The 26,326-nt window shown below is 35.9% G+C and overlaps 1 protein-coding gene and 1 pseudogene across 8 annotated transcripts in view; both read left to right on the top strand.

Annotated features, from left to right (window-relative positions):
- Positions 1-26,326, top strand: part of ABI2 (abl interactor 2) — a 107,237-nt gene that overhangs the window by 37,138 nt on the left and 43,773 nt on the right. For all 8 annotated transcript variants that reach the window (XM_088828203.1, XM_088828206.1, XM_088828208.1 and 5 more), the window contains exons 2-3: positions 17,112-17,279; positions 23,015-23,191. In XM_088828203.1, coding sequence (XP_088684329.1) covers positions 17,112-17,279; positions 23,015-23,191 — 345 coding nt within the window. The remainder of the gene's footprint in view (positions 1-17,111; positions 17,280-23,014; positions 23,192-26,326) is intronic.
- Positions 900-3,415, top strand: LOC129538232 (UDP-D-glucose 4,6-dehydratase pseudogene; annotated as a pseudogene).

Raw genomic sequence — 26,326 nt, 5'->3', positions numbered from 1 at the left:
AACCTGGAATGTTAGGTCTGTGAATCAAGGAAAATTGGAAGTGGTCAAACAGATGGCAAGAGTGAACATCTACATTTTAGGAATCAGTGAACTAAAATGGACTGGAATGGGCGAATTTAACTCAGATAATCATTATATCTACTACTGTGGGCAGGAATCCCTTAGAAGAAATGGAGTTCAGTTCAGTCGCTCAGTTGTGTCCGACTCTCCGCGACCCCATGAATCACAGCACGCCAGGCCTCCCTGTCCATCACCAAATCCCGGACTTCACTCAAACTCATGTCCACAGAGTCGGTGATGCCATCCAGCCATCTCATTCTCCTTCGTCCCCTTCTCCTCCCGCCCCCAACCTTTCCCAGCATCAGAGTCTTTTCCAGTGAGTCAACTCGTCGCATGAGGTGGCCAAAGTATTGCAGTTTCAGTTTTAGCATCAGTCCCTCCAATGAACATCCAGGATTGATTTCCTTTAGAATGGACTGGTTGGATCTCCTTGCAGTATAAGGGACTCTCAAGAGTCTTCTCCAACACCACAGTTCAAAAGCATCAATTCTTCGGCGATCAGCTTTCTTCACAGTCCAACTCTCACATCCATACATGACCACGGGAAAAACCATAGCCTTGACTAGACGGACCTTGGTTGGCAAAGTAGTGTCTCTGCTTTTTAATATGCTATCAAGGTTGGTCATAACTTTCCTTCCAAGGAGCAAGCGTCTTTTAATTTCATGGCTGCAATCAGCATCTGCAGTGATTTTGGAGTCCAAAAAATAAAGTCTGACACTGTTTCCACTGTTTTTCCATCTATTTCCCATGAAGTGATGGGACCAGATGCCATGATCTTCGTTTTCTGAATGTTGAGCTTCAAGCCAACCTTTTCACTCTCCTCTTTCACTTTCATCAAGAGGCTTTTGAGTTCCTCTTCACTTTCTGCCATAAGTGTGGTGTCATCTGCATATCTGAGATTATTGATATTTCTCCTGGCAATCTTGATTCCAGCTTGTGCTTCTTTCAGCCCAGCGTTCCTCATGATGTACTCTGCATAGAAGTTAAATAAGCAAGGTGATGGAGTAGCCCTCATAATCCACAAGAGAGTCCAAAATGCAGTTCTTGGGTGCAATCTCAAAAATAACAGAATGATCTCTGTTCGTTTCCAAGGCAAGCCATTCAATAACACAGTAATCCAAACTATGCCCCGACCAGTAATGCTGAAGAAGCTGAAGTTGAATGGTTCTATGAAGACCTACAAGACCTTCTAGAACTAACACGCAAAAAAGATATCCTTTTCCTTATAGGGGACTGGAATGCAAAAGTAGGAAGTCAAGAGATACCTGGAGTAACAGGCAGATTTGGCCTTGGAGTACAAAATTAAGCAGAGCAAAGGCTAACAGAGTTTTGCCAAGAGAATGCACTCGTCAGAGCAAACACAAGAGAAGACTGTACACATGGACATCACCAGATGGTCAACACCAAAATCAGAGTGATTATATTCTTTGCAGCCAAAGATGGAGAAGCTCTATACAGTTAGCAAAATACCAAAAACAAGACCGGGAGCTGACTGTGGCTCAGATTATGAACTCCTTATTGCCAAATTCAGACTTAAATTGAAGAAAGTAGGGAAAACCACTAGACCATTCAGGTATGACCTAAATCAAATCCCTTATGATTATACAGTGGAAGTGAGAAATAGATTCAAGGGATTAGATCTGATAGAGTGCCTGATGAACTATGGGCGGAGGTTCATGACCTTGTACAGGAGGCAGTGAACAAGACCAATTTCAAGAAAAAGAAATGCAGAAAGGCAAAATGGTTTTCTGAGGCGGTCTTAAAAATATCTGAGGAAAGAAGAGACGCTAAAGGCAAAGGAGAAAAGGAAAGATATACCCATTTGAATGCAGACTTCCAAAGAATAGCAAGGAGAGCGAAAACCCTGCTGAGCTGGGAGATGTCAGCTGCGGGCTGTGCCAAGTCCTTGGGTCCTCCCGACAGCTTTGCGAAGCGGGTCCTGGTGACCAGGGGTGCTGGTTTCATAGTGTCACATATGATTGTCTCTTTAGTAGAAGATTATCCAAATTATATGATCATAAATCTAGACAAGTTGGATTACTGTGCAAGCTTGAAGAATCTTGAAACCATTTCTAATAAACAAAATTATAAATTTGTACAGGGTGACATATGTGATTCTCACTTCATGAAACTACTTTTTGAAACAGAGAAGATAGACATAGTGCTACATTTTGCTGCACAAACACATGTAGACCTGTCATTTGTTTGTGCCTTTGAATTTACCTACGTTAATGTTTATGGTACTCATGTGTTGGTAAGTGCTGCTCATGAAGCCAGAGTGGAGAAGTTTATTTACGTCAGCACAGATGAGGTCTGTGGAGGTAGTCTTTATAAGGAATTTGATGAATCTTCACCCAAACAACCTACAAATCCTTATGCCTTATCTAAAGCAGCTGCTGAGTGTTTTGTACAGCCTTATTGGGAACAGCATAAGTTTCCAGTTGTCATCACACGAAGCAGTAATGTTTATGGACCGCATCAGTATCCAGAAAAGGTTATTCCAAAATTTATATCTTTACTACAACACAACAGGAAATGCTGCGTTCATGGGTCAGGGCTTCAAACAAGAAATTTCCTTTATGCTACTGATGTAGTAGAAGCATTTCTCAATGTCCTCAAAAAGGGAAAACCAGGTGAAATTTATAACATTGGAACCAATTTTGAAATGTCAGTTCTCCAGCTTGCCAAAGAACTAATACAGCTGATCAAAGAGACCAGTTCAGAGTCTGAAATGGAAAACTGTGTTGATTATGTTGATGATAGACCTACCAATGATATGAGATATCCAGTGAAGTCAGAAAAAATACATGGCTTAGGATGGAGACCTAAAGTACCTTGGAAAGAAGGAATAAAATAAACAATTGAGTGGTACAGAGAGAATTTTCACAACTGGAAGAATGCAGAAAAAGCATTAGAACCCTTTCCGGTACAATCACCGTTTGTATAGCCGGGACAGTTTTCAGAGAAAGAAGAAAATTGTCCTACCTACCTCGACAAGTGATATAAAATCAAGTGACCAAATGAAGCATCTTCTTTTTCATTTGGAATTAGATTTTGACTTTGTGTATAAAATTCAAATGTAAAATGCCTCAATTTTTAGAAGAGGTTGAGTATCAGCATAGGAGTTAAATAATCATAATTCTCTCAAACATTTTATCCTGAAAATTAGGAACCAGTATGCACAGAAAGACTCCTTGGTAGATGTGGGTCAGGAAGGACGAATCTCCTGTTTCTGAGAACAAGGACAGGTAATAGCTCTGGGCGGATAACAGCCTTCGCTGACATTGAACTCTCCAGCTTTTCCCACTGCCTAGAAAGTCTCTAAAGTCTTTTAGGCAACAGAGGATGAGCCTTATGCCCTAATTTATCTTTTTAAGGTCAGATGTCATGCTACAATTGCTTTAAAAATGGAACAAATGAAAGCATATCTAGCACTTTTTAACTTTTGATAATTTTTATACAATTAAGTTATAAAAGAGGTAGTTTTTATATTTTCAAAATCGATCATAGAACAATATAACTCATATCAGAGAAATTTTATCATGTATTTACTGTTTAAAATGATTTTATTTATAAAATTGTCAATATTTTCATGTGAAAAAAAAAGAATAGCAAGGAGAGATGAGAAAGCCTTTCTCGGCGATCAATGCAAAGAAATAGAGGAAAACAATAGAATGGGAAAGACTAGAAATCTCTTCAAGAAAATTAGAGCTACCAAGGGAATGTTTCATGCAAAGATGGGCACTGTAAAGGACAGAAATGGTATGGACCTAACAGAAGCAGAAGATATTAAGAGGTGGCAAGAATACACAGAAGAACTATACAAAAGAGATCTTCATGACCCAGATAATCATAATGGTGTGATCACTCAGCTAGAGCCAGACATCCTGGAATGCGAAGTCAAGTGGGCCTTAGGAAGCATCACTATAAACAAAGCTTGTGGAGGTGATGGAATTCCAGTTGAGTTACTTCAAATCCTAAAAGATGATGCTGTGAAAGTGCTGCACTCAATGTGCCAGCAAATTTGGAAAACTCAGCAGTGGCCGTAGGACTGGAAAAGGTCAGTTTTTTAAGTCCCAAAGAAAGGCAATGCCAAAGAATGTTCAAACTACCACATAATTGCAGTCATTTCACACACTAGCAAAGTAATGTTCAAAATTCTCCAAACCAGGCTTCAACAGTATGTGAACCATGAATTTCTAGGTGTTCAAGCTGGATTTAGAAAAGGCAGAGGAACCAGAGATCAAATTGCCAACATCCGTTGGATCATTGAAAAAGCAGGAGAGTTCCAGAAAAACATTTATTTCTGCTTTATTGACTATGCCAAAGCCTTTGACTGTGTGCATTACAACAAACTGTGGAAAATTCTTGAAGAGATGGGAATACCAGACCACCTGACGTGCCTCCTGAGAAATCTGTATGCAGGTCAAGAAGCAGCAGTTAGAACTGGACATGAACAACAGTCTGTTTTCAAATCGGGAAAGGAGTATGTCAAGGCTGTATAATGTCACCCTTCTTACTTATATGCAGAGTACATCATGAGAAATTCTGGGCTGGATGAAGCAGAAGCTGGAATCAAGATTGCAGGAAGAAATATCAATAACCTCAGATACACAGATGACACCACCCTTTTGGCAGAAAGCAAAGAAGAACTAAAGAGTCTCTTGATGAAAGTGAAAGAGCAGAGGGAGAAAGTTGGCTTAAAACTCAGCATTCAGAAAATTAAGATATTGGCATCTGGTCCCATCACTTCATGGCAAATAGATGGGGAAACAGTGGCTGACTTTATTTTTTGGGCCTCCAAAATCACTGCAGATGGTGACTGCAGCCATGAAATTAAAAGACTCTTGCTCCTTGAAAGAAAAGCTATGACCAATCTAGGGAGCATATTTAAAAACAGAGACATTGCTTTGCTGACAAAGGCTGTCTAGTCAAAACTGTTGTTTTTCCAGTAGTCATGTATGGATGTGAGAGCTGGAGTATAAAGAAAGCTGAGCGCAGAAGAATTGATGCTTTTGAACTGTGGTGTTGGAGAAGACTCTTGAGAGTCCCTTGGACGGTAAGGAAATCCAACCAGTCAATCTTAGAGGAAATCAGTCCTGAGTATTCATTGGAAGGACTGATGCTGAAGCTCTAACACTTTGGCCAGCCACCTGATGCCAAGAACTGACTCATTGGAAAGAACCCTGATGCTGGGAAAGATTGAAGGCAGGGGGAGAAGGGGATGACAGAGGATGAGATGGTTGGATGGCATCACCAACTCGATGGACATGAGTTTGAGCAAGCTCTGGGAGTTGGTGATGGACAGGGAAGCCTGGCGTGCTGCAGTCCACACGGTCGCAAAGAGTTGGACACGACTGAGCGACTGAACTGAAAGAATGCTTTAAACACATGGTGCAGTTTTGGGTTGAGAGGATTTTTTCAGTGAGTTTTGAGAGAGTGGAAAGGGAAAATGGGATATAATGAGGGGAAACAAATTTAGTGGGTTTTAGTTTAGGACAGTTGAAGAGCTGTAAATATGAAGTAAGAAAAACTAGACCACCACAGCCGATGGAGGATAGAGGTGGTATAATATAGAGGTATGAACAGGCCAAAGTAGCAGTTCAGCAAGAGAGGTATAAAGGAGAATTTCAATACTAGGGATGATCTGATTCAGAGTAAAAAGGGAATTTGCCTAGGGATCATAGAATTGGGCTCAGGATAGGGCCTAGGTAAGAAGCACCAGATGATGAGCCCAGCAAGCAGGAAAGAAAGCTCCCTTGAAAAACCAGAGGCTGTACCAGTATTTAAAGGCATGCCTCCAAGATCAGGTTATTTCCGAGCTGAGAATGTTGACTCAACAAAGGGATTGTCTCTCTTGGCTCTTGTGATATCATATACAAAATACCAGCAAGGATCAAAATCAGGGTAAATACTTCCAAGTATGATCTATACTTTATTATTCAGCAGTAGTACATTTCTTAGGAGAAGTGTGGCTCAGCATGAGCACCATCTCTAAAGGTGCAGCTGGTGACTATCAGTCAGCTGGGCTCCCTTAAAGCATCGTCTCTTGAAGGGAAGTCAGAACATGTGGTCTCTGTGGCCATACAGCAACCTTTGCTAAATAATGCTTTACAATCTGTTAGAAAAGTTCCAGAGACTCTTATTGGCTTAACTTGAATCAGTGCCCCCTAGATCAGTCAGTGTCCAAAGGATTGGTGAACTTTAGGTATGCCTGGGTCATGTATTCATACCTGTGGCGTGGGTAAGGTGGAAGGAGAATGGGAGTCAACTGCCACAAACTGAATTGCCCACATGAATGCAGAATTTGAGTGATTCTGCTGTATTACTGAGGAGGCCAGTGAAAAATTATTACTTCCTTTGTGGTCCTTCATGAATTTTTAGAAGATGTAATTCAGAATGACTTTTTGTTGGTTAGAGGAAATGTTTCTAATGTGTTCTACTTTCATCAGATCAGTTTGGAAAGAAAAGAGCTCTGCAGTTGGTCAACATGGTGATGTGTTTCTAGGTTATTTGTATGCTGGGCCCTGAATGACACAGTTCCTGTGACCTCAGTTATGGTGACAGTAGCCCAACTACTTCAGTTGCATAATTGTGACAAAGACTTAACTTTGTACTAAAAGATACATGTGAAGATAAAGGTAATGTGGCATGATCCAGGATGTAACAGTGTTGGTCTTCTTTTCTTGTAAGCATAGGAGAGGATTACTGAAAAAATACTTTTAGTTCTAAGAGGAATACATAACAGAAAATGGAGAAGTAAAAAGAATAAAATTATCTATAGTCTCATTACCAGTAAAACATTTATTTCCTTCTAATAACTAATATATAATATATAATTACATATTTCTTTTTAATGTCTATTAATGATACATACTTTTATATACATATACATACTATGAAACTATATAATACCACTTTACACAGTTGAGATACAATAAAACCTGACCAATGAGTGCTATAAAGTTTAAAAATTAAAAGGTTTTAATTTTTTACAGTTTATACAATTCAAGACCATGTTGCAGCTGTCTGGAGATAGTTGCATTATAATCAAATTCCTGTTGTTGTGGGTTCATTATTTAGAATTTCAATTAGTTTTCCATTCTTCTTTCCAACATAAATATTGTTCATAAGTTTTTAATATGATACAGTTATGAAAGTTTAACTCTTTTTTTGTTATTGGACATATTCATGGTTTCTAATTATTTATGTAACAAGATATTAAATGAGACTTTTTTATTGTTGTCTTCATGTTATAGTTCAGGCTCCAAAGGTGAGGAAAATATTTAACAAGTTACCTCCGTATTTTAATAAAGGATGTTAGGTTGCTTGTATAGGACCTTCTGAGAGATTAGACTGCTTTTTAGCCCTTTATTCTCTGTATATCCATAAATGTACAAACATATGGATATATATCCATTCATTTCCATATGTGTTTGTACATGAATGTGTATTACATACATATGTGTATGTACGTGAATGAAGATTTCTTATCAGAGGGTTTGTAGAAGTGCTGTGCTTCTCCCTCATCTTCAAGTAAATCAGGAGAGGTTATGAAAGTCAGTCATAGAGATAGAGGTTGTTTATTGAAAAGGAGGATTGAGATCACATGTCCAGTTTGAGGCTTGCGCATCTGTAGAAATGCTTGAGCTGTGCCCCAGGAGAGAAATGGGTAGATGATGACTCTAGTCTGAACTGGACATGATATGGGGTAGGCGTGAAAATTGTTGCCTGACTTTTCTTGAGGAAAGTCTTAAGATTAAATCCCACTCAAGTGTGGAGCAAAGCGAGGAGGCTGTATTGGGAGGATCTAGTACTTCTAGAGTTTGGAAGGGCAAAAATACTGATTTTCCTCCCGCTGTGGGCTCAATAAGTAGAGCAGAATGTAGCTGGTTAGAGCTGTCTTATAAGAATCTTGGTTACAGGGTTTTTGTTTTAGACCAGTTTTAGAGAGTTCTCATATCTACCTAAACTCCTCCCCCACTTGCCCCTTTTATTAACATCTTCCATTAGTGTGGTAGTTATTAGAGCTGAACCAATATTGTAATTACTAAATAAAGTCCATTGTTTACATTAGGGCTTTTGTGCAGTCTGTTAATTTTGATGAATGTATAGTGACACATACCCACCATTACAGTACTATACAGAATAGTTTTCACTACCCTAAGAATCTCCAGAATTACACCTATTTATCCCTTCTTCTCTTTCCACAAACTCCTGGCAACCACTGATCTTTTTAACCGTCTCCATGATTTTGCCTTTTCCAGAATGCCATATAGTTAGACTCATACAGTATGTAGCATTTTTAGATTGGTTTCTCTCACTCAGGAATACGCATTTATGATTCCTCTAGTCTTTTCATGGCTTGATACCTCATTTGCGTTTTAGTGCTAGATAGTGTTCAGTTATTTGTATCACAGTTTATTTGTCCATTCATCTTGGTTGCTTTTAAGCTTTGGCAATAATGAATAAAGCTACTATCAGCATCTGTGTATAGGTTTTTGAGTGGCCATATTTTCCAAATCCTTTGGGAAAATACCAAGTGCTGAATCCTACGGTAAGAGGATCTTCCCCACCCAGGGATCAAACCCGGGTCTTCTACATTGCAGACAGATTCTTTACTATCTGAGCCACCAGGGAAGCCTCCATCCTTGTATAAAATTTGTACAAAAATTTTCAGCTCTTGTGAGTAAATACTAATGAGCATGGTTACTGCATCGTATGGTAAGAGTATATTTAATTTTGTAAAAAACTTCCAAACTGTCTTCCAAAGTGGATGTTCTGCATTCCCACTAGCAATGAGTGAGAGTTTTTGTTCCACTGCAAGAGATGCAGGTTCCATCCTTGGATTGGGAAGATCCCCTGGAGAAGGAAATGGCAACCCATTCCAATATTCTTGCCTGGAAAATTCTATAGACAAAGGACCCTGATGGGCTATAGTCCACGGGGTCGCGTAGAGTCGGACACGACTGAGCGACTGAACACAGTAGGTGTGTGGTGGTGTCTTGTTTTTAATTTGCAATTCCCTCATGACATATAATGTTAAATCTTTTCATATGGTTATTTACATTCTGTCTTCTTTGGTGAGGTATTGCTTCAGTTCTTTTGCCCATTACAAAACGTTGCTTATTGTTGAGTTTTAAGAGTTCCTTGTGTATTTTGGTTACCAGTTCTTTATCAAATATGTTTTGTAAATATTTTAAGCCACTTGGTGGCTTGTCTTTTCAGTATAGCTATCATTTACAGAGTTGGTTTTAAATTTTCTGTCTTAAATTTATGTATTTAAATTTACGTGTTTTTTTACCCTGTTGGGTGCTGGGTTTTTATTTGCTTGTTTATATTTCGAAGCTTTATTATTTTAAAAGTTTTATGGTATTGCAGTTTGAAAGATCATAGTTGTCCGTTCTGACCATGGCTGTATATGTAAAAGGTTTCCTACATCTAGAGATCAGATCAGATAAAAGGGCCATCATTTATTGAGCTCTTCTGTTATGCCAAGTTCTGTGCTAAATTCTTGGCATATAGGATCTCAATTAATCCTCCGTGTTTTCACTTTCTGAGATAACTATGTCACATCTTCATCTGTCTCTCTGTCCTCTTCAGTTTTATGTATTGCCATTCCTCATACTTCAGAGATTAAAACTAGGCTAAATCTTCATCTTTTCACCTTAAAGTCTATGACCCTTTTCACAGCTGCAGCAACTTTCTCCTTTGCCTTTTTTCCAAAAAGGACAGTTTCCAAAAGAACTGTTCTCCTCTAGTCACTCCAGTTGAACTCTCCCCTTCTGAAATATTTGTTTTTTGCCTTGAACACTTTATGCCTCTTCCACCGTTCCTTTCTCATTAGATCATTTATCTCTGTATGTAAACCCGGTATCTCCTGGCTGAAACATTTCTTTACCACTGTATTCTCTTCAAGCTCTGGTTCCATTTCTTTAATTTGTTATATGGCCAACATACAAAGAGTTATCTATATATGCTTTCTTCAATTCTTAAAATTAATTCTGATCTGATTTCTATGCTACTACTCAGCTAAAAATGCTTTTTAAAAATTCATCAAGCGATACCATATTGACACAGCTATTTATCGGATACTTTTCTGACCTCATCTTTGCTGTCTTCTCAGTAGTGTGGCTATGTCTTCCTCTTAAAATAGTCCCTTCTCTTGATTTCTGCAGTCTCCTGGCAAGTGCAGTAGTTTTTTCTTCTCTTTTCTTAAGAGTATTTGGCATTCTTGGCATGTGCTTTTCTTTCTTCATCACCAAAGCAAAATAACCACAAAGCAAATTTAAGGCAATACAGCTATATTCTTTAAAACTTTTTTCTTGTTAATTGCTTGGTAAAAATGGTGCTTTATTGTGTCATTTTTCCCCCCTATCACTTGTGTGGCTGAATGTTTTTCCATGTTTGTGTTTGTCTTGTGTTCTTTTCTTGGTGAATTGTGCATGCTTATCTAGTTATGCTTTGCTCTTTTTCACTATGACTCGAATAACTCATGCTAATTTGAATACTGTGCTTTTTTATAGACTGCATTCTCTAAGAGTCTGGAAGCAAATGCAGAGATAAATGATCTAATGAGAAAGGAAAGGTGGAAGAGGCAAAAAGTGTTCAAGGAAAATACCCATTCTTCCTTAGGTATCATAGAATTTAATATTTGAACAATTCTTAAGAAGTAAGAGTACATTTGTAGTATTCTCTGTGGTTTTTTGGCAAACATTTTCCACTTATATGTAATAATTGGCATATATTTTAGAAGATGCCTCTTTAGTTTCAGTTAGATTGAGTAATGGAGCATTTCTTTCCAATTTGGTTTAGTTACATGATTTCTTGGAGTGCAGAACTGAAAGCTCAGTAAATAGGTAATCTAAGAATATTCCCCTCTCCTCAGACCATTATTGAGTCTGGTGCTATGACTCTGCCATAACTGTACTGGGGGTTAATTATATGTGTGATATTGTAATTTCTTAGTAATTTTGTGAGAGATAAAAGTTCATTACTAAAAACAGTTCATTACTATACTAACCTTAAATTTCAGCACATGTCTCAGTCTTAAAGTAGGGACAGTGGAGAACTAATCATATGTTAATAATACCAAACTTACATGTGTTCTGGATTCAAGAATCTTTTCATACCTCTGTGCCTTTATTTAGGCTGTTTGCTCTACCTGGAATAATTTCTCTCACTCCTGCTTGGCTGAATTGACTCTGTTCTTTGAGACTCTACTTGGATGGTCATCTAAGTGTTCCTACTTGGATACCATTGATATTCCTGACCATTCTGCATTAACATTTTCTGTTTATATGCCTTTGTCTGTATTGGACTGAAACTTTCTAGAGTGCAGAGAATGAGTCTCATTTTCATATTCTGGTATATAGTATGATGTCTGTCCTGTAACATTCAGTCTACAAGAATTTATTGAAATGAACTGATGAATTAATTGTGGCAGATCTAGAAGAAATTGTTTAATACTTTAGGTAAGATAACCAATTAAATGAGACGAGGAGAAGGGGACGACAGAGAATGAGATGGCTGGATGGCATCACTGACTCTGTGGACATGAGTTTGAGCGAACTCCAGGAGTTGGTGATGGACAGGGAGGCCTGGCGTGCTGTGATTCATGGGGTCGCGGAGAGTCGGACACGACTGAGCGACTGAACTGAACTGAAGTACCTGTACTTTACCTAATGTAACAATTTATACCCAGAACCAAAATAGTTACATATTTTTCAGGTAGTGTAGTAGACTGGGCTAGAGTGAGTGAGAGGTTTCCTGCTGGAGAAGAGAAGGAAAGACAGTAGATCTGTAGAGGAGAATCCTTGCCTGCATGTCCATACTCATTTACCTTAAGTATTACCATTCTTTTCCTGCCCATTATCTATATGTTTAAATATACCAAATCTGTTGTCCTTTTTGTGGAAGTGAAGAAGAAAAATAAATAATAGTAGTAGTCTAGTATAATATGCTACAGTCTTGAGCTGCTCCAGAAGGTGTAATGTTCTTAGTCTTCATGTTTCTCAGTGCCCATCCCAGAACATCAAATTGAAAAACAAGTTTGAATTTACTAGTAAGGCATGATTACCATGGATGTTGCCAGAGCTTCTGGAGATCAAAGAAATCACTTGGGTGATAAAAGTAACTTTGATTCTTTGGAACATTTTGGTGGATACACTTCAACAGATAATATGTAACTCCTGTATGTAACGAGATGGGAGATGTGTAAGGCATAATACTACCTTCAAGGTCTTCCCACATGGGGGAGTGTGGGAGTTTGGGTCAGTGAAACACACACATAGTATAAAGTTTGTGCTGTAAATCTGATAATTCCCACATTTTGTTATCAGTGAGAAATGATGAGTATCACAGTCTGGGAAGATAAGGTAGGGAATGAGTTGTTGCGGAAGTTGATGGGTTACAGGTGAAGAAAATAGGCAGAGGCACAAAGGTAAGAAACCAAAGTCTGTTTTGAGAACCATAAGTCTAATTAAACTGTAATTTAAGGTTCTAGTAGGGTTGAATGGCGGAGAAGGCAATGGCAAGCCACTCCAGTACTCTTGCCTAGAAAATCCCATGGATGGAGGAGCCTGGTAGGCTGCAGTCCGTGGGGTCGCTATGGGTCGGACACGACTGAGCGACTTCACTTTCACTTTTCACTTTCACACATTGGAGAAGGAAATGGCAACCCACTCCAGTGTTCTTGCCTGGAGAATCCCAGGGATGGCGGAGCCTGGTGGGCTTCCGTCTGTGGGGTCACACAGAGTCAGACACGACTGAAGTGACTTAGCAGCAGCAGCAGCAGGGTTGAATGGAAGATAAATTCTAGGCCATATTAAGGAAGACTGTAAATGAAAAGTAAAGGAGCTTTTATTTAAGTAGTTAAGATGAAGCTCTGGGGGCTTCAGAACTGATTTAGAAAGATGAATCTGCAGCACCATGTTTAAGATTCCTGGAAACAGGTATAGCAGTCCTGGCAAGAGATAATGAGGGCCTAAAGTAGAATGTAGGCAGGAACAGTTGAAAGAAAGGAAAATGTAGGGCACAGATAGAAAACAAGTATCATGACTACTGTTAAGGTTGTAGGATACAGAGACTTGGACAATACCTGAGGTGATGGAGTAACAGTGTTGTTAAGAGAAGTAGGAAGTAGTAGTTTGGGGGAAACTGATGAGTTACAGATACACTAATATGGTGCATTATATGAGGTGAGGTGCCATGTAAATAGAAATACAAGTTTGGGAGAGATGGAAGGTAAGATGTAAATAGATTTAAAAATTCTATGCTTGGAAGTGATAGCTAAGTAAGGAATGAAACTTCTTTCTAAGGGTTGCGGGTACAGCAAGAAGAGCAGCCTGAAGAGTCTTTGGGAATAAAGACTTTCTTATGGCTCAGATGGTAAAGCTGCTGCCTGCAATGTGGGAGACCCAGGTTCGATCCCTGGGTTGGGAAGATCTCCTGGAAAAGGAAACGGCAACCCACTCCAGTACTCTTGCCTGGAGAATCCCATGGACAGAGGAGCCTGGTAGGCTACAGTCCATGGGGTCCAAAGAGTCCGACACGACTGAACAGCTTCACTTTCACTTTCTTTCTATCTCTGTATAGAGATAAGAAATCAGTTATCATGAGGCAAAGTAAAGAAATAACCCAGTAGGAAGACTTAATCATTGCCTAGAATGGAACTTGGCAATAGGTCACTTTATTCTATGTAAGGATCTTTTCTCGTAGCACTATTTGTACTAAACATTAGAAATTTAGATAAAGGAAAAAAAATCATAGGTTTATAGAGGAATATAAATTTCTTCTTTTTTTTAAGGAACTAAATCCCATTTAAGTAGGAATATCAGATAAATGGGTTGAGGTGCTATATAGTGTCTTTAATGCACAAACTGTAACTCTGAAAATTAAATTTGCTTGTAGCAAAAGATAAGAATGCTGTCCCTGGTATTTACTTTTTTGAATAATTAAAAAATAACGTCGATTATAGTGCTTTTATGTAAAATAAGATGTCATTTATAGGGCTTCAAGGTTAAAGTAGCCTTTTATATCAGTTTAATAAAGTAGTACTTTTATATCAGTTTTATTGAAATAGATTCTATTTGAATTTATTCCAGTCTTTATTGAACACTTAACTTTATAGGAAAAAAATCTCGAGCTTAATATATGTGTTGCTGAAGCAAGCACAAAATTCTCAAACTTAGAATATCAGCTCTTATAAAATTTGTTGTTGTTTACTTCCTAAGTCATGTCCAACTCTTTGTGACGCCTCCATAGACTATATGTAGCCTGACAGGCTCCTCTTCTGTGGGATTTCCCAGGCAAGAATACTGGAGTGGGTTACCATTTCCTTCTCCAGGGGATCTTCTCTACCCAGGGACTGAACCCACGTCTCCTGCATTGCAGGCAAATTCTTTACCACTGAGATCCTGGGGAAGTGCGAAAAATACATTAGAAGGAATCAGTAGCAGAATAACTGAGGCAGAATAACTGAATAAGTGAGCTGGAACACAGAAGTGATGGAAATCACTGCCACAGAACAAAATAAAGAAAAAAGAATTAAAAGAAATGAGGACAATCTCAGAGACCCCTGGGATTTATCTATGTTATAACGCAACAACATCTGCATTATAGGGGTTCCAGAAGCAGAAGAAAAAGATCCTGAGAAAATGAAGATCTTAGAGCTGAAAACTTCCCTAACATGAGAAAGGAAGCACTCAAGTCCAGGAAGCGCAGAGAATCCCGAACAGGATAAACTCAAGGAGGAACATGCTGAGACACACATTAATCAAAGTGACAAAAATAAAAGATGAAGAAATAAATATTAAAAGCAACAAGGAATCTTCCATGGGAAAGAAATCTTCCATAGAAAAGTAGACATACGTGAAACCCATCTGATATGGAAAGGCCTCTCTTATCTTTGCCACATGATTTTTGCATACATACTAGGAATAAAGGCATAGCATGAAGTGATTTGAAGGTTGAATTACATTAATACTATTTGCTTTTCAAAAAAATCTCAAAAGCTGTCTATATAAAAAAGGTTGCCTGGAAAGTATCTGTCCAAATATCCATCCCTCCCCTCGATCATTTGAAGTCTACTGACAAATAAATTAAAAAAAAATTTTAATTTCTGGTTATTCTCTGTAATAAATACTCTGATTTAGAGTAATATCTGAAAAGTGTTACTGGCTTAGCTATTTTGTACTTTGAAGTAAAAAGTTATTGATTTTTAAGTCTTCAGATTTTTACTTGTTAGGATGGACCAGTGACATACAAACTCCTTAAATATGCAACCATAATCTGGAAATTTTTTGATGCTTTTGAGTTGTGCTGGAGAAGACTTTCGAGAGTTCCTCGGACTACAAAGAGATCAAACCCATCAGTCCTAAAGGAAATCAACCCTGAATATTCATTGGAAGGACTAGTGCTAAAGTTCCAATACTTTGGCCACCTGATGCGAAGGGCTGATTCATTGGAAAAGATCCTGGGAAAGGTTGAAGGCAAAAGAAGGGGACAACAGAGGATGAGATATTTAGGATAGCATCACCGAATCAATGGACATGAATTTGAGCAAACTACAGGAGATAGTGAAGCGGGGAGGGAAGCCTGGCGTGCTACAGTCCCTGAGATCACCAAGAGTCGGACACAACTTAGTGACCGAACATCAGCAGCAATCTGAAAATCTATATGATATTTTTAAACAAGTATTTATCTTTAATCAGATTTAGTTTCAAGTGTTAATGAAACTGAGATTGGGCTTCCCTGGTGGCTCAGAGGTTAAAGCGTCTGCCTGCAATGGGGGAGACCTGGGTTTGATCCCTGGGTCGAGAAGATCCAAAAAATCAATACAGTGATTCTTAACTCCTTTCAAGTTAAAGCAATATTATTTTATTTATTTTAACTACTGCTGCTTCAAAAGTATTTTGCTCCCTCTGGAAGAAATTGTCTCTAGGTTTACTGATTCTGAGTCCTGTACTGTGTGGCAGAAGGCAGAGTGGAACGTAGTGGATTTTGAACAGTTGATGACTACTCAAAGATGGAATGACAGTTGTTAGATAAAATGATGTATAGTTTTGGATTTATTTGATATTCACAACTACTTAGAATATGACATACTATAGTATTAGAACTGACATTAAGGTAAAAGGATTTTGATTCAGAGGCTTACGTCCTTTCTACTGAACCATAGAGTCTTTGTATAGAACTAGGGCAGGAAAATGGTATTTGGCAGTTCCAGCATAGAATATGTAACTTTACTGTTGCTTTCACCGACTCTGTGGACATGAGTTTGAGTGAACTCCGGGAGTTGGTGATAAACAGGGAGGCCTGGTGTGCTGTGATTCATCCGGTCGTGGAGAGTCGGACACGACTGAGTGACTGAACTGAACTGAACTGAACTGTTGCTTTGCGTTGTGATCTTGGAAGTGGTCAGCTCACCACTTTTTTACTGTGTAGTTTCTGTTTATCAAGTAGGATTTATGATATGTCATTATTTGTGCTTCATAGGGTTATAACACTTAAGATGCTTGGGCAGAAAGGATCCTTTTCCTATTTTTATTTTATCATCACAATTATTATTTTATATACTTCATCATTTTATCCTTATCATTCTTATTTTGTTATTATTACTTTAATCGGACCATTACTTTATAGTCACATTGTATATGTTAGAGTGGAAGAAAAGGAAGAACTCAGGAGTATAGAAAAATGTGCACTGGAACTTACACATTCAAATCGGTGCTACCTTTCCAAGCAGCAACCATGAGAGGCTGTGTGCTTGCTGCCATTTTTCAAAATATCCATCAGACCTCATTTTGTAAACAATGGCTTCAGGATTTTATTTGCATCTCTACAAAGATGTATCTATTCAACATGAAAACATTAGTGAACTCAAGTCAATAATTTAGTTGTTGGGTTTACATGAATACTGATAATTGGTTTTCAAAGCGTTTTAAATTAATGCATGTAGATTCAGCCACATAATGGTTTGGGTGAGTATTTTTGAATATTAGATTGATAGAATGGGTTATCTTTGAAGTAATGATTGTTTGTTTTTCTAGTCAGCGGATAAGCAGCGAGCCCTAGAAGAAACCAAAGCCTACACCACCCAGTCCTTAGCAAGTGTTGCCTATCTGATCAATACATTGGCCAACAATGTCCTGCAGATGCTGGATATCCAGGCATCCCAACTACGAAGGATGGAGTCTTCAATCAATCATATTTCACAAGTGAGACCACACTGTTTTCCTATTTTGTCCATGAGGAATACATAATAAACGCTTGCAGTCTGTAGTGCTGGCAGCCTTTATTCTGTGAGTTTACTTACATGTATGATTTGGAAGATACAAACTCGGTGTTAGGTTGTTTTTTTGTTTCCATCTTTTTTGTCTCGTGATTATCTTCTCTGTGATTTTGATAGAGAAGAAAACCTTAATGGTTTTATTAAAACTTAGTTGTCAAGTTAAAATAATCAGCCTTGAGAGTGAAATTTTGCCCGGTTTCTTCCAATTTTTACTGAATTTTACACTTTAAATGTGGTAGCTTGATGATTTCTTTAAATGCTTTTTTCTATTACCTCAGTAATGTGAAGATTAATATAAGGGACCTTAAAAAATTATCTTTGTATAGAACTTAGAAAAAATAAATGTTATATTTTTCCATTATAAATGTCATGAATATATAGAAAAGAAAAAGTAGAAAAACAAACCCTTTCCCCACTACTCAGACTTTTCCTGTTAATATTTTGGTATATTTTGTCCAATATTTTTTTTCTTCTAAATAATTTTTATTTAAAATTTAACTGGAATTATTGTATATATGGAATTTTGAACTCTGCTCTTTAGCTTACCATTACAATAAACATCTTTCCTTGATGTTATAAGCTCTTCATAAACATTTTCAATGGCTCGATAATGTTTCATATCTATATCATGGTTTTCATAAGCATTCCTATATTAGGGGCCATTTAAAATATTACTGTGGTGAAAAACAATTTATAATTTCAAAATATATTTTAAAAAATACTAACAAAAGAGTTTGATCTTTTTGAGATCTTTGTAGCATTTCTATTTTAGCACTTTGTCATTTGCATAACTTAGTGGTATTCAGTACTCTTTAGAACTAAATGATTAGAACTCTTCTGGAATAGAAAGAGTTTTAAAATGTGCATATTATCTTTTTTTATATATATTAAGAATTCAGAACTCTTCTGAAATTGACCAGTCCACATCAGTTTTTCAAAGTCTGATGTTTAATTTATGTAATTAAATTGAATGTATTCCACCTGATCAAATCACTTATGTAAAGTCTACCTTACATTTCTCTTAATTCATCAGACCACTCAGAGGGTTTTCTTGTTATTTAATAGTATGTAATCTTAAATCTGAATTCGCCATTCTAAGGGTTTTTTCACATTCCGTATAAACTTCTGTAGACAACATATAATTCATTGCTTGTTGTATTGCTGTGTGTCTTAGACTTAAAAAAAAAGTATTGGTGAGTTTTAATGAGTGAGAGGTAAATTATTATTCTGAAAGGACCTCTTGGAGGAATAGTCAGTGGCATTTTCAATGATGAAATATATGAACTTGGTTTCCTGTAGAAGAAGGGATGTTGACAAATTGCTAATCTAATACAGAATTTTGGGATTTATACATCAGAGTCTTAACATTTCTGCATATTTGAAATTTGGGCAAAGAACCCAGAAAATAAATTAAGAAGAAAAGTGCAAATGTCAAAGAGAAATTAATATATTAGAGTTCCTAAAAGGGAGGGACAACTTTTTATTAGTTTGCAAGAGAAAATAGGTGAGATTGTGTGGATAGAGATGATAATAAGAAAATGACAACAAAAGTAATTATCTATATTCTGATTGGAATTCTGTAATTCTTTGGTAGCAAAGTGTGGCAACCTTGAGGAAAGCGATTAAGTTATTAATAAACTGTAGAATATGTATTTAGCTAATAAGAACTTTTTCTTTTTGAGTATCACACAAATCTATATGATTTAATTACTAGGTCTAATTAATAATACCTTTTAAAGCTAGTCTAATGGAATAAATAAAAAATGGGACAGAGCTTGGTAGATTAGAAATAATGGGCTTGAGTCACAGCTTTCGAGAATAAGTTGTGCCACTTTCATTTGGAGTCGAGTATCTGTAGAGGGCAATACTTGGAAAAGCAAAGGATCTGCAACTCTGCAATGACTGTTAAGTTTATATAGAATATATTCAAGTAGTTGGATGAGGAGTTGAGTAGGAGAAATGGGCTGATGGAAGCTATAGCAAATGAGTAAATTTTTAAAATTTACATAGATTTTAAAAGCATTTGCCTTAAGGATTAAAATTTTTTTCGTTACATTTAATGTACGGGTAGAGTCCTTTGTTTTGTTTTAAAAGTCAACTGAATGTCAAAGCTATTTGATACTCATTAGAATGGAATATTATTCCATTTTTCTATTATTCCATAGTATAAGAGGAAATGTTTTCTAAAACAAATATTCAATACATGATGTAAACAAGGATTGGCAAACTTTTGTGTAAAGAGCTAGATAGTCAATTCTAAAGGAGATCAGTCCTTAGTGTTCATTGGAAGGACTGATGCTAAAGCTGAAACTCCAATACATTGGCCACCTCATGCGACGAGTTGACTCACTGGAAAAGACTCTGATGCTGGGAGGGATTGGGGGCAGGAGGAGAAGGGGACGACAGAGAATGAGATGGCTGGATGGCCTCACCGACTCGATGGACATGAGTTTGAGTGAACTCCGGGAGTTGATGATGGACAGGGAGGCCTGGTGTGCTGTGCTTCATGGGGTCGCAAAGAGTCGGACATGACTGAGCGATTGAACTGAACTGAGACAGTCAATATTTTTGACTTTTTGGGCCATAGAGGATTTCACCCTCATATTATTTTTTGTGTTGTATTTTTTAAGCAACTGTTTAAAAATGTAAAAACACTCTTAGCTTGTGTACCATATAGAAGCAGACAATGGGCCAGTCTTGTGATGTAGTTTATTTAGTTTATAAGTTCTTGCTCTGCAAAATAATGGTTTTCAAATGTGTGGTACTTAAATTTTATTATCATTATGCTTTATTAAAACATTATCTTGTTTATGGAGGGAGTCCAAGTTATTAAGATATTTTGAGGTCATATTTTTTTCACATTTGAGTCAAAATACTATGTTGGGGGAATTTAGAGAAAAGAAAGAATTGAAGAAGCAAAGAAATGGAGGTTTAGTCAGATCAAAGATGAGATGACATGTATATAGGAATGGTTGGTGTCAAGAGTTGTTGTTAAGGGTTGTCTGGTAGAATGGTTAAGGACCAGTAGATATTAGATATCTGAGGTATTTTCTAAACCCTGCTCTAGTTTCCTAAGATGTAGGCAGTCTTTTAGAGTAGACAGCTAGGAATGTATAACCAAACTATTTTGGCTTTCTAAATATAGAAATATGCTATTAAGAATTCTGTTTTAAAATATGCCTTCAAGTTTAATGAGAATTAATATAAGAAACAACAAAGAACATTTTTCTCACATTTCCTTCAACTAGTTCCTTTAAGAGTTTAGTGCTGGGCAAATGGTCACTTTCCTAATGAAGGGGTATGTATTTCCTTGTAACTCATTTATATTTTGCCTTCTCTAGAGATCTAAACCAAGAGCCTCATTTTATGCCCTATTATAGCAGCTGTCCCTTATTTAGGATTATTTATGAAAGTTCTGTGATTGTTTCTTTTGCCATATTGGTTTTCCTTTTATGCTTCCTGTAATGGTTTATACAGGTTTGCGCTGTGTGTTTATGCATACATAGAGAGAATAGATAAGTAATGTGTAAGTGCCTGCAGTCCCTAAGGTATAATCTAATTGTTTTCATTCTTTTTAGAATCTCAGTTTTTTCCAAGAATTTAAAATACATGTTTGTTATAAAATATAACTATATATTAGTGCAAATAATAAGTGAAATGTTACCCCCTCTTCATTCTCCAGAGATACATTGATATTTCTAGCAGGAAAATTTGAAATTGAAGTTCCAGTTTGCCTCAAACTTAGAATTCTGTTATCATTAGTTAGGTTTATATTCTTATATTTTCATTTCTGGATTAGATAATTATATTTTTAAAAACTAAACAGAATGAAAACAATGTTGAAAGGATTACATTCTCTAATAAATTTTCTTTATTGATATGACAGAGACCAGTTATATACAAAAAATAAGGGTCATATTTTGTGTTTTAAGTTTACTTTGAAGTATACTTGACAAATATAAAATTTTCCTAGCTCATACTTTTAATAATTTCAGAATGACTCTTTAGTAATTACTCGAAAGTAAATGTGGTTAATTTCTATTTTTTCTGAATTTAAACATAAATAAATTCCAATATTGTCACTAATACGCAAACTTCTTTTTTCTATTATAGCTCCCTCAACCAATGTAAAAGGAAAGCAGGTTTTGTAACTTATCTAATGTGCACAGAAAAAGTTCATAGCCTATTTTGGTCTTAAAATTAAATACTTATAATGCTAAGGTCTCTTCTACCTTCGCTAATAATTGATCTGATGCTTCACTTAGGTATTTATTAGTTATGCACTTCAAGAGTCTGTTGCCTTTAAAATCTCTTGGTTGAAATAAGAGGCTTCAAATTTGTTTCAGGTTTCCTTCAGACTTTATGTAATTTAGAGGGATAAGTAATCAGTGTTCAGATTTCCTAAAGTTGTGTTTAATATTGTCAATGTTATAATATGACAAATAATGTCATAATATTGCCTTTCATTTTCATTTCTGTGTTACAACCTGGCTATTCTTTAAGAAAGGGTAAATTGAAGTAGGTTTGGGGAAGAATCAGCAATAATTCCTGCTTAAGCCATGAATGGTGGCAAGAGATGTGAACAATTTAGTGAAGTATGTTTGAAACTTTTAAAACTTAAATGCACAGTTAAAAATATATCTTACATTCCATCCATACACACTTTAATGTATGTATTTATGTACATAACAAATATTTTAAGGAAAAAGTACAGTGTGTATGTTGTCTGATAGTTCTGTACTTTTTCATTTAAAATAATTGCTGCTCATTATCTCACTAAATTGCAACTTGCAATTTGAAAAATGCTGTTTTAGTGTGTTAATTACCTGTGCTTATGGAGAAATTCACCCTCTATTAGCAAATGGAAAATTGAATAAAAACACATTGTTGTTATGTACTAAATTATATCCTGTTTTGAGCATTTAATAAAATAATGAAAATATTTTACTAGCATTTTATCATGATAAAATATAAGCAACTTTACCTCAGCACACTCCGTTTCTTTGTAAAAGATGACTTATTTTTAACATTGTATTTATATTTTAGGCCTTTTTAAATAAAAAGCTATTTAAACACTAAAAGAAGTTATACTAATAGGTTATCTTTAAATGTTACCAGATTAATTGCTGGTACTTTCTTAATTAGGCTAAATCTTAATAGAGAAGGAAAAAATTAGCATGCTTTAACCGGGAGGTTGGTAAGCTTTTCCTGTAAAGGGTCAGCTAATGAATATTTTATGCTTTGCAGGTCACAAGGTCTCTGTTGCAGCTGTTCACCTCTGCCATTGTATTGTGAAAATATTTAAGCAGGTAGAATGGCTGGTATTGCAGTAAAATTGTTTATGGAAACTGATATTTGAATTCCATATAATTACATGTCAAGATCTTGTTTTTCTTTTGACTTCTTATAACCATTAAAAAATGTAAACACCACTCTTAGTTTTTCGGCTATAAAAAGATGAGTGATGGGCCAGATCTGTTTTGCCAGCCAGGATTTCTCAACCCTTCTTTTAGCCTGAAATGGAGAAAGTCAGTATTGGTCCCAAAAGGAGAAATTCGCAATTGCAGTTAAGAATATGAATGATGATGTTAAATCTCTAAGTATTTATGTTTTTATTTTCTGGCTATTAGGGCTATACATTTTTGTGTTTATGTTTTGTAGACTGTTGATATTCATAAAGAGAAAGTTGCAAGAAGAGAAATTGGTATTTTGACTACCAATAAAAACACTGCAAGGACACATAAGATTATTGCTCCAACCAACCTTGAACGACCAGTTCGATATATTAGAAAACCTATCGACTATACAATTCTAGATGATATTGGACATGGAGTAAAGGTAAGCATAAGTTTTGTCAAACTTTAAAAAAAATAGCCCATGATGGAACTAACTCTTTAGAAAATTAAATGCTTGTCTTTTCTTTCCAGAGGATCATTCTTGGCCTAGTTGTAGTTCTGAAGATTTCTTACCACTAATAACTGTGTTATCTTCCTTTTTAGTGCTGGGTTCTCAAGTTTTAAACAGTCATCTTTGAGTGAATTGTATTTGCTTTGTTATGAAAATACCTCATGTACACATCTGGAAATAAACGTAGTATTATATTTAAATCCTTTAATGATTTAATATGACTAATTAAATATTATTCAATATGTTATTAAAGTATTTGCTTTCTCTCAAAAATATCAGCAAATTTCTGGCATTAGTTCTCAGAAAGAATGTATATAAACATGTACTTTGAATTTTTCTAGAACAAATTCATTTTAACATTTTGGGTGAGGATAATGTAGATAAAAGTAATATGTTAATTTAGTATTTCCACTGATTTTCAGTATATAGCCATTATATATTTTGGCTTTTAAAATGTATTTAAGTGCCTGCTATGTACATAAAGTACAGTAAGCACAACTGATGAACTTAAAACTTTGATTAAAATTGATCCTTGTACTTTAGAAACTATTCAGAGCTTCAGCTAATTATTATTTAAAGTTTGCGTCTCCTCAGTGATTTGAAAGACAATAACTTTTCAAATGTGATGCTAAGCAACTATGTATATGCCTGTAAGTGAAACCATATAGTTCATGCAGTTGATTTATATATGCAAGTTTAGAAAATATATCCCACACAAGGATGGCTAGAAATCAGTTAAATCTAAATTGAATGTAGATCTAGGTAAGAGAATATGTACAGTGTAAATTTAAAACAAAAATTTTTCTCAAAATTTTGAATCAAGCACTATCATCTGAAATGTAATAATTTTTTTTGAAATGTAATATTTAATTTTATCATGAACACCTAATACATTTAGATTGTAGTACAAATTAGAGCATTTTAAAATAGGATGTGTAATTGGATGGATAACTGAAATTTATTCTAACTTGGGAAAATTTTTTGAGATTTATTTGAGGCTTACAACTGCTAATAGAAAATTTTAGGATCCTTCCAGAATCAAATGTCAAAAAGACACTTAAAATATAAAACATCATATTTGTACTTGTTATGTAATAATTAAAAGGTTATCCCCCTAACTCTTACTTAATTCTCAAGTAATTATTCTTTAGGAACTCTGTAATCACTTTGCTTTTTCTAGACTTTTAATGTTTAGAGGTCACTAATTTGAAGAAATCAGGAATAAAGTTGTTTTTAAATAAAGGTGTCTTATATAATTTCATCCAAAAACTCCCGTTCATGACACATTCTGCTTTAACCACTCTTTCTATGATCTACTGAAACATTATTTTTTAATGCTGAATGCTTAACTTGTTTTTTCTTTGTTTTTTCCTTTCTCTTCACATCCTGAAGTTCCAACTAACCTTTCAATGCTTTTTTTCCCTTACCTCTTTTATTTGCTCCATTTATGCATTAAGTGGTTGCTTAGATTTAAGGTAAGAGATTCCAGGGCTGGATTTCCATTCTTTGTTCTTATGTAGACTATTACATATGGGGAGTGAAGAGATACTTGGCACTTGGCCTTTTAAAACCAAGAAATAATTCCTTTTTTTAATTTTATTTTTGTCATGCAACTTTGTGTGTCTTTATGTTCCATGAGGGCAAATATTTTTGACTGTTTTGTTCATTGCCCTGTCCCCTGTGCCTAGATTAGTGCCTGACACACATTAGACACTTAGTAAATATTTGTTGCATAAGTGATTATTTTGCAGTGTTAATATATTTTATGAGACTGAAATGTAAGTTACCCTATCATAAAATGTCATTATGAAATAAAATTAGCTGGATTTTTGTAAATGGAGACATTTTGTTATGGATTGGAGGGCTGCTAATGTGCTTTGTTTAACCCTCCCCCTGTGTAATACCTTTTTATTCTATAAATGGTGTGCTTGATCATATACCTTATGGCCACTATGTCATTATCTCTTGACTCAATCACTATAAAAAAATTGAAAATTGGAAAATATTCAGTGTTATGGGTGTTTTTTAAGTTGCAGTATCATATATTTTGGAAAAAAATAGCATTTTTATTCAAATTGCTTATAAATTATATACTTCAGTATAACCCACATTAAGAGATTTCAAGCTGAGTAGTATTACATACAAAACATCAAAAGCTCATGACAGCGTTTAACAAAATACAAGTTAAGAACTAGAGATATCACCTTTTGTTTTTACTTGTTTCAGTAACATTGGAGGGAAGACTGGAAAAAGACGTTCAAGAGTAATCAAGGAGCCTGTCAGATAGAGTGATACTAAAATTATTGTCACCAAACTGAAAGTGCATTTCCTTTTTTAACTTTTTTTCTTAGCTGAATTCTGATTCCTTTTCTCACACACACATATATATTCTTACCATATATTGTGCTGTTTGCCATGTCTTCAGTGTAGAAAGTGATAACAAGAAGATAACTGAGACCTAAATCATTAACTAGCTACTGACCACAGCCACAGAAAGTTAAACAGCGCATGGTAGAGACATGTGATTAGAGGAGCCCAGGCAGATGGACTTCCTGTGAGTGAGTGAGGCGTGTGGAATTGTGAGGAGAGTCCTTTGCATAAAAGAGGTAGCAATAGACCAAGAGTAGTGTTTGTGGCTGCCTCGGCTTTTTCTGTGTTCAAATTTCGGCTATTGATATATGAACCTCCAAAGTGATAGAAGTGTGCAGAAAATTCAACTAAAGGAAAAATAAAACAATGGACCAGTTCTTTCCCCTTGAACTGGGGTATCCTTTCCCCACTCTTTATTTTAATATTTAAGACTTTTGAGATCTTGTTACTGATGTATTTGAAACAGATTTTTCTGTTGAAAAGTGGAAAAGTTGTCCACTACTGAAACTACGCTTAAGTACTTTTAAAATAAGTGTATTTATTTCAGTCAAAAATAGTAAAGGCTTCTGATCTGTTAATGTAGCTTTTCAGTTGAACTTTGTAAAAGCAGATTCTTAATAATTAATGAGGAGGGCTTAGAAGTCTCCTTTACGTTTGACACATTAAGAATATAATACTTTGGGCAAGTTTTGCTTG

The sequence above is a fragment of the Moschus berezovskii genome, chromosome 2 (assembly GCF_049115385.1).
Source record: "Moschus berezovskii isolate FMDL1 chromosome 2, NW_MosBer_1.0, whole genome shotgun sequence".
Taxonomy (NCBI): domain Eukaryota; kingdom Metazoa; phylum Chordata; class Mammalia; order Artiodactyla; family Moschidae; genus Moschus; species Moschus berezovskii.
The sequence above is the reverse complement of the archived record's forward strand: the minus strand, read 5'-3'. Positions and strand labels throughout refer to the sequence as shown.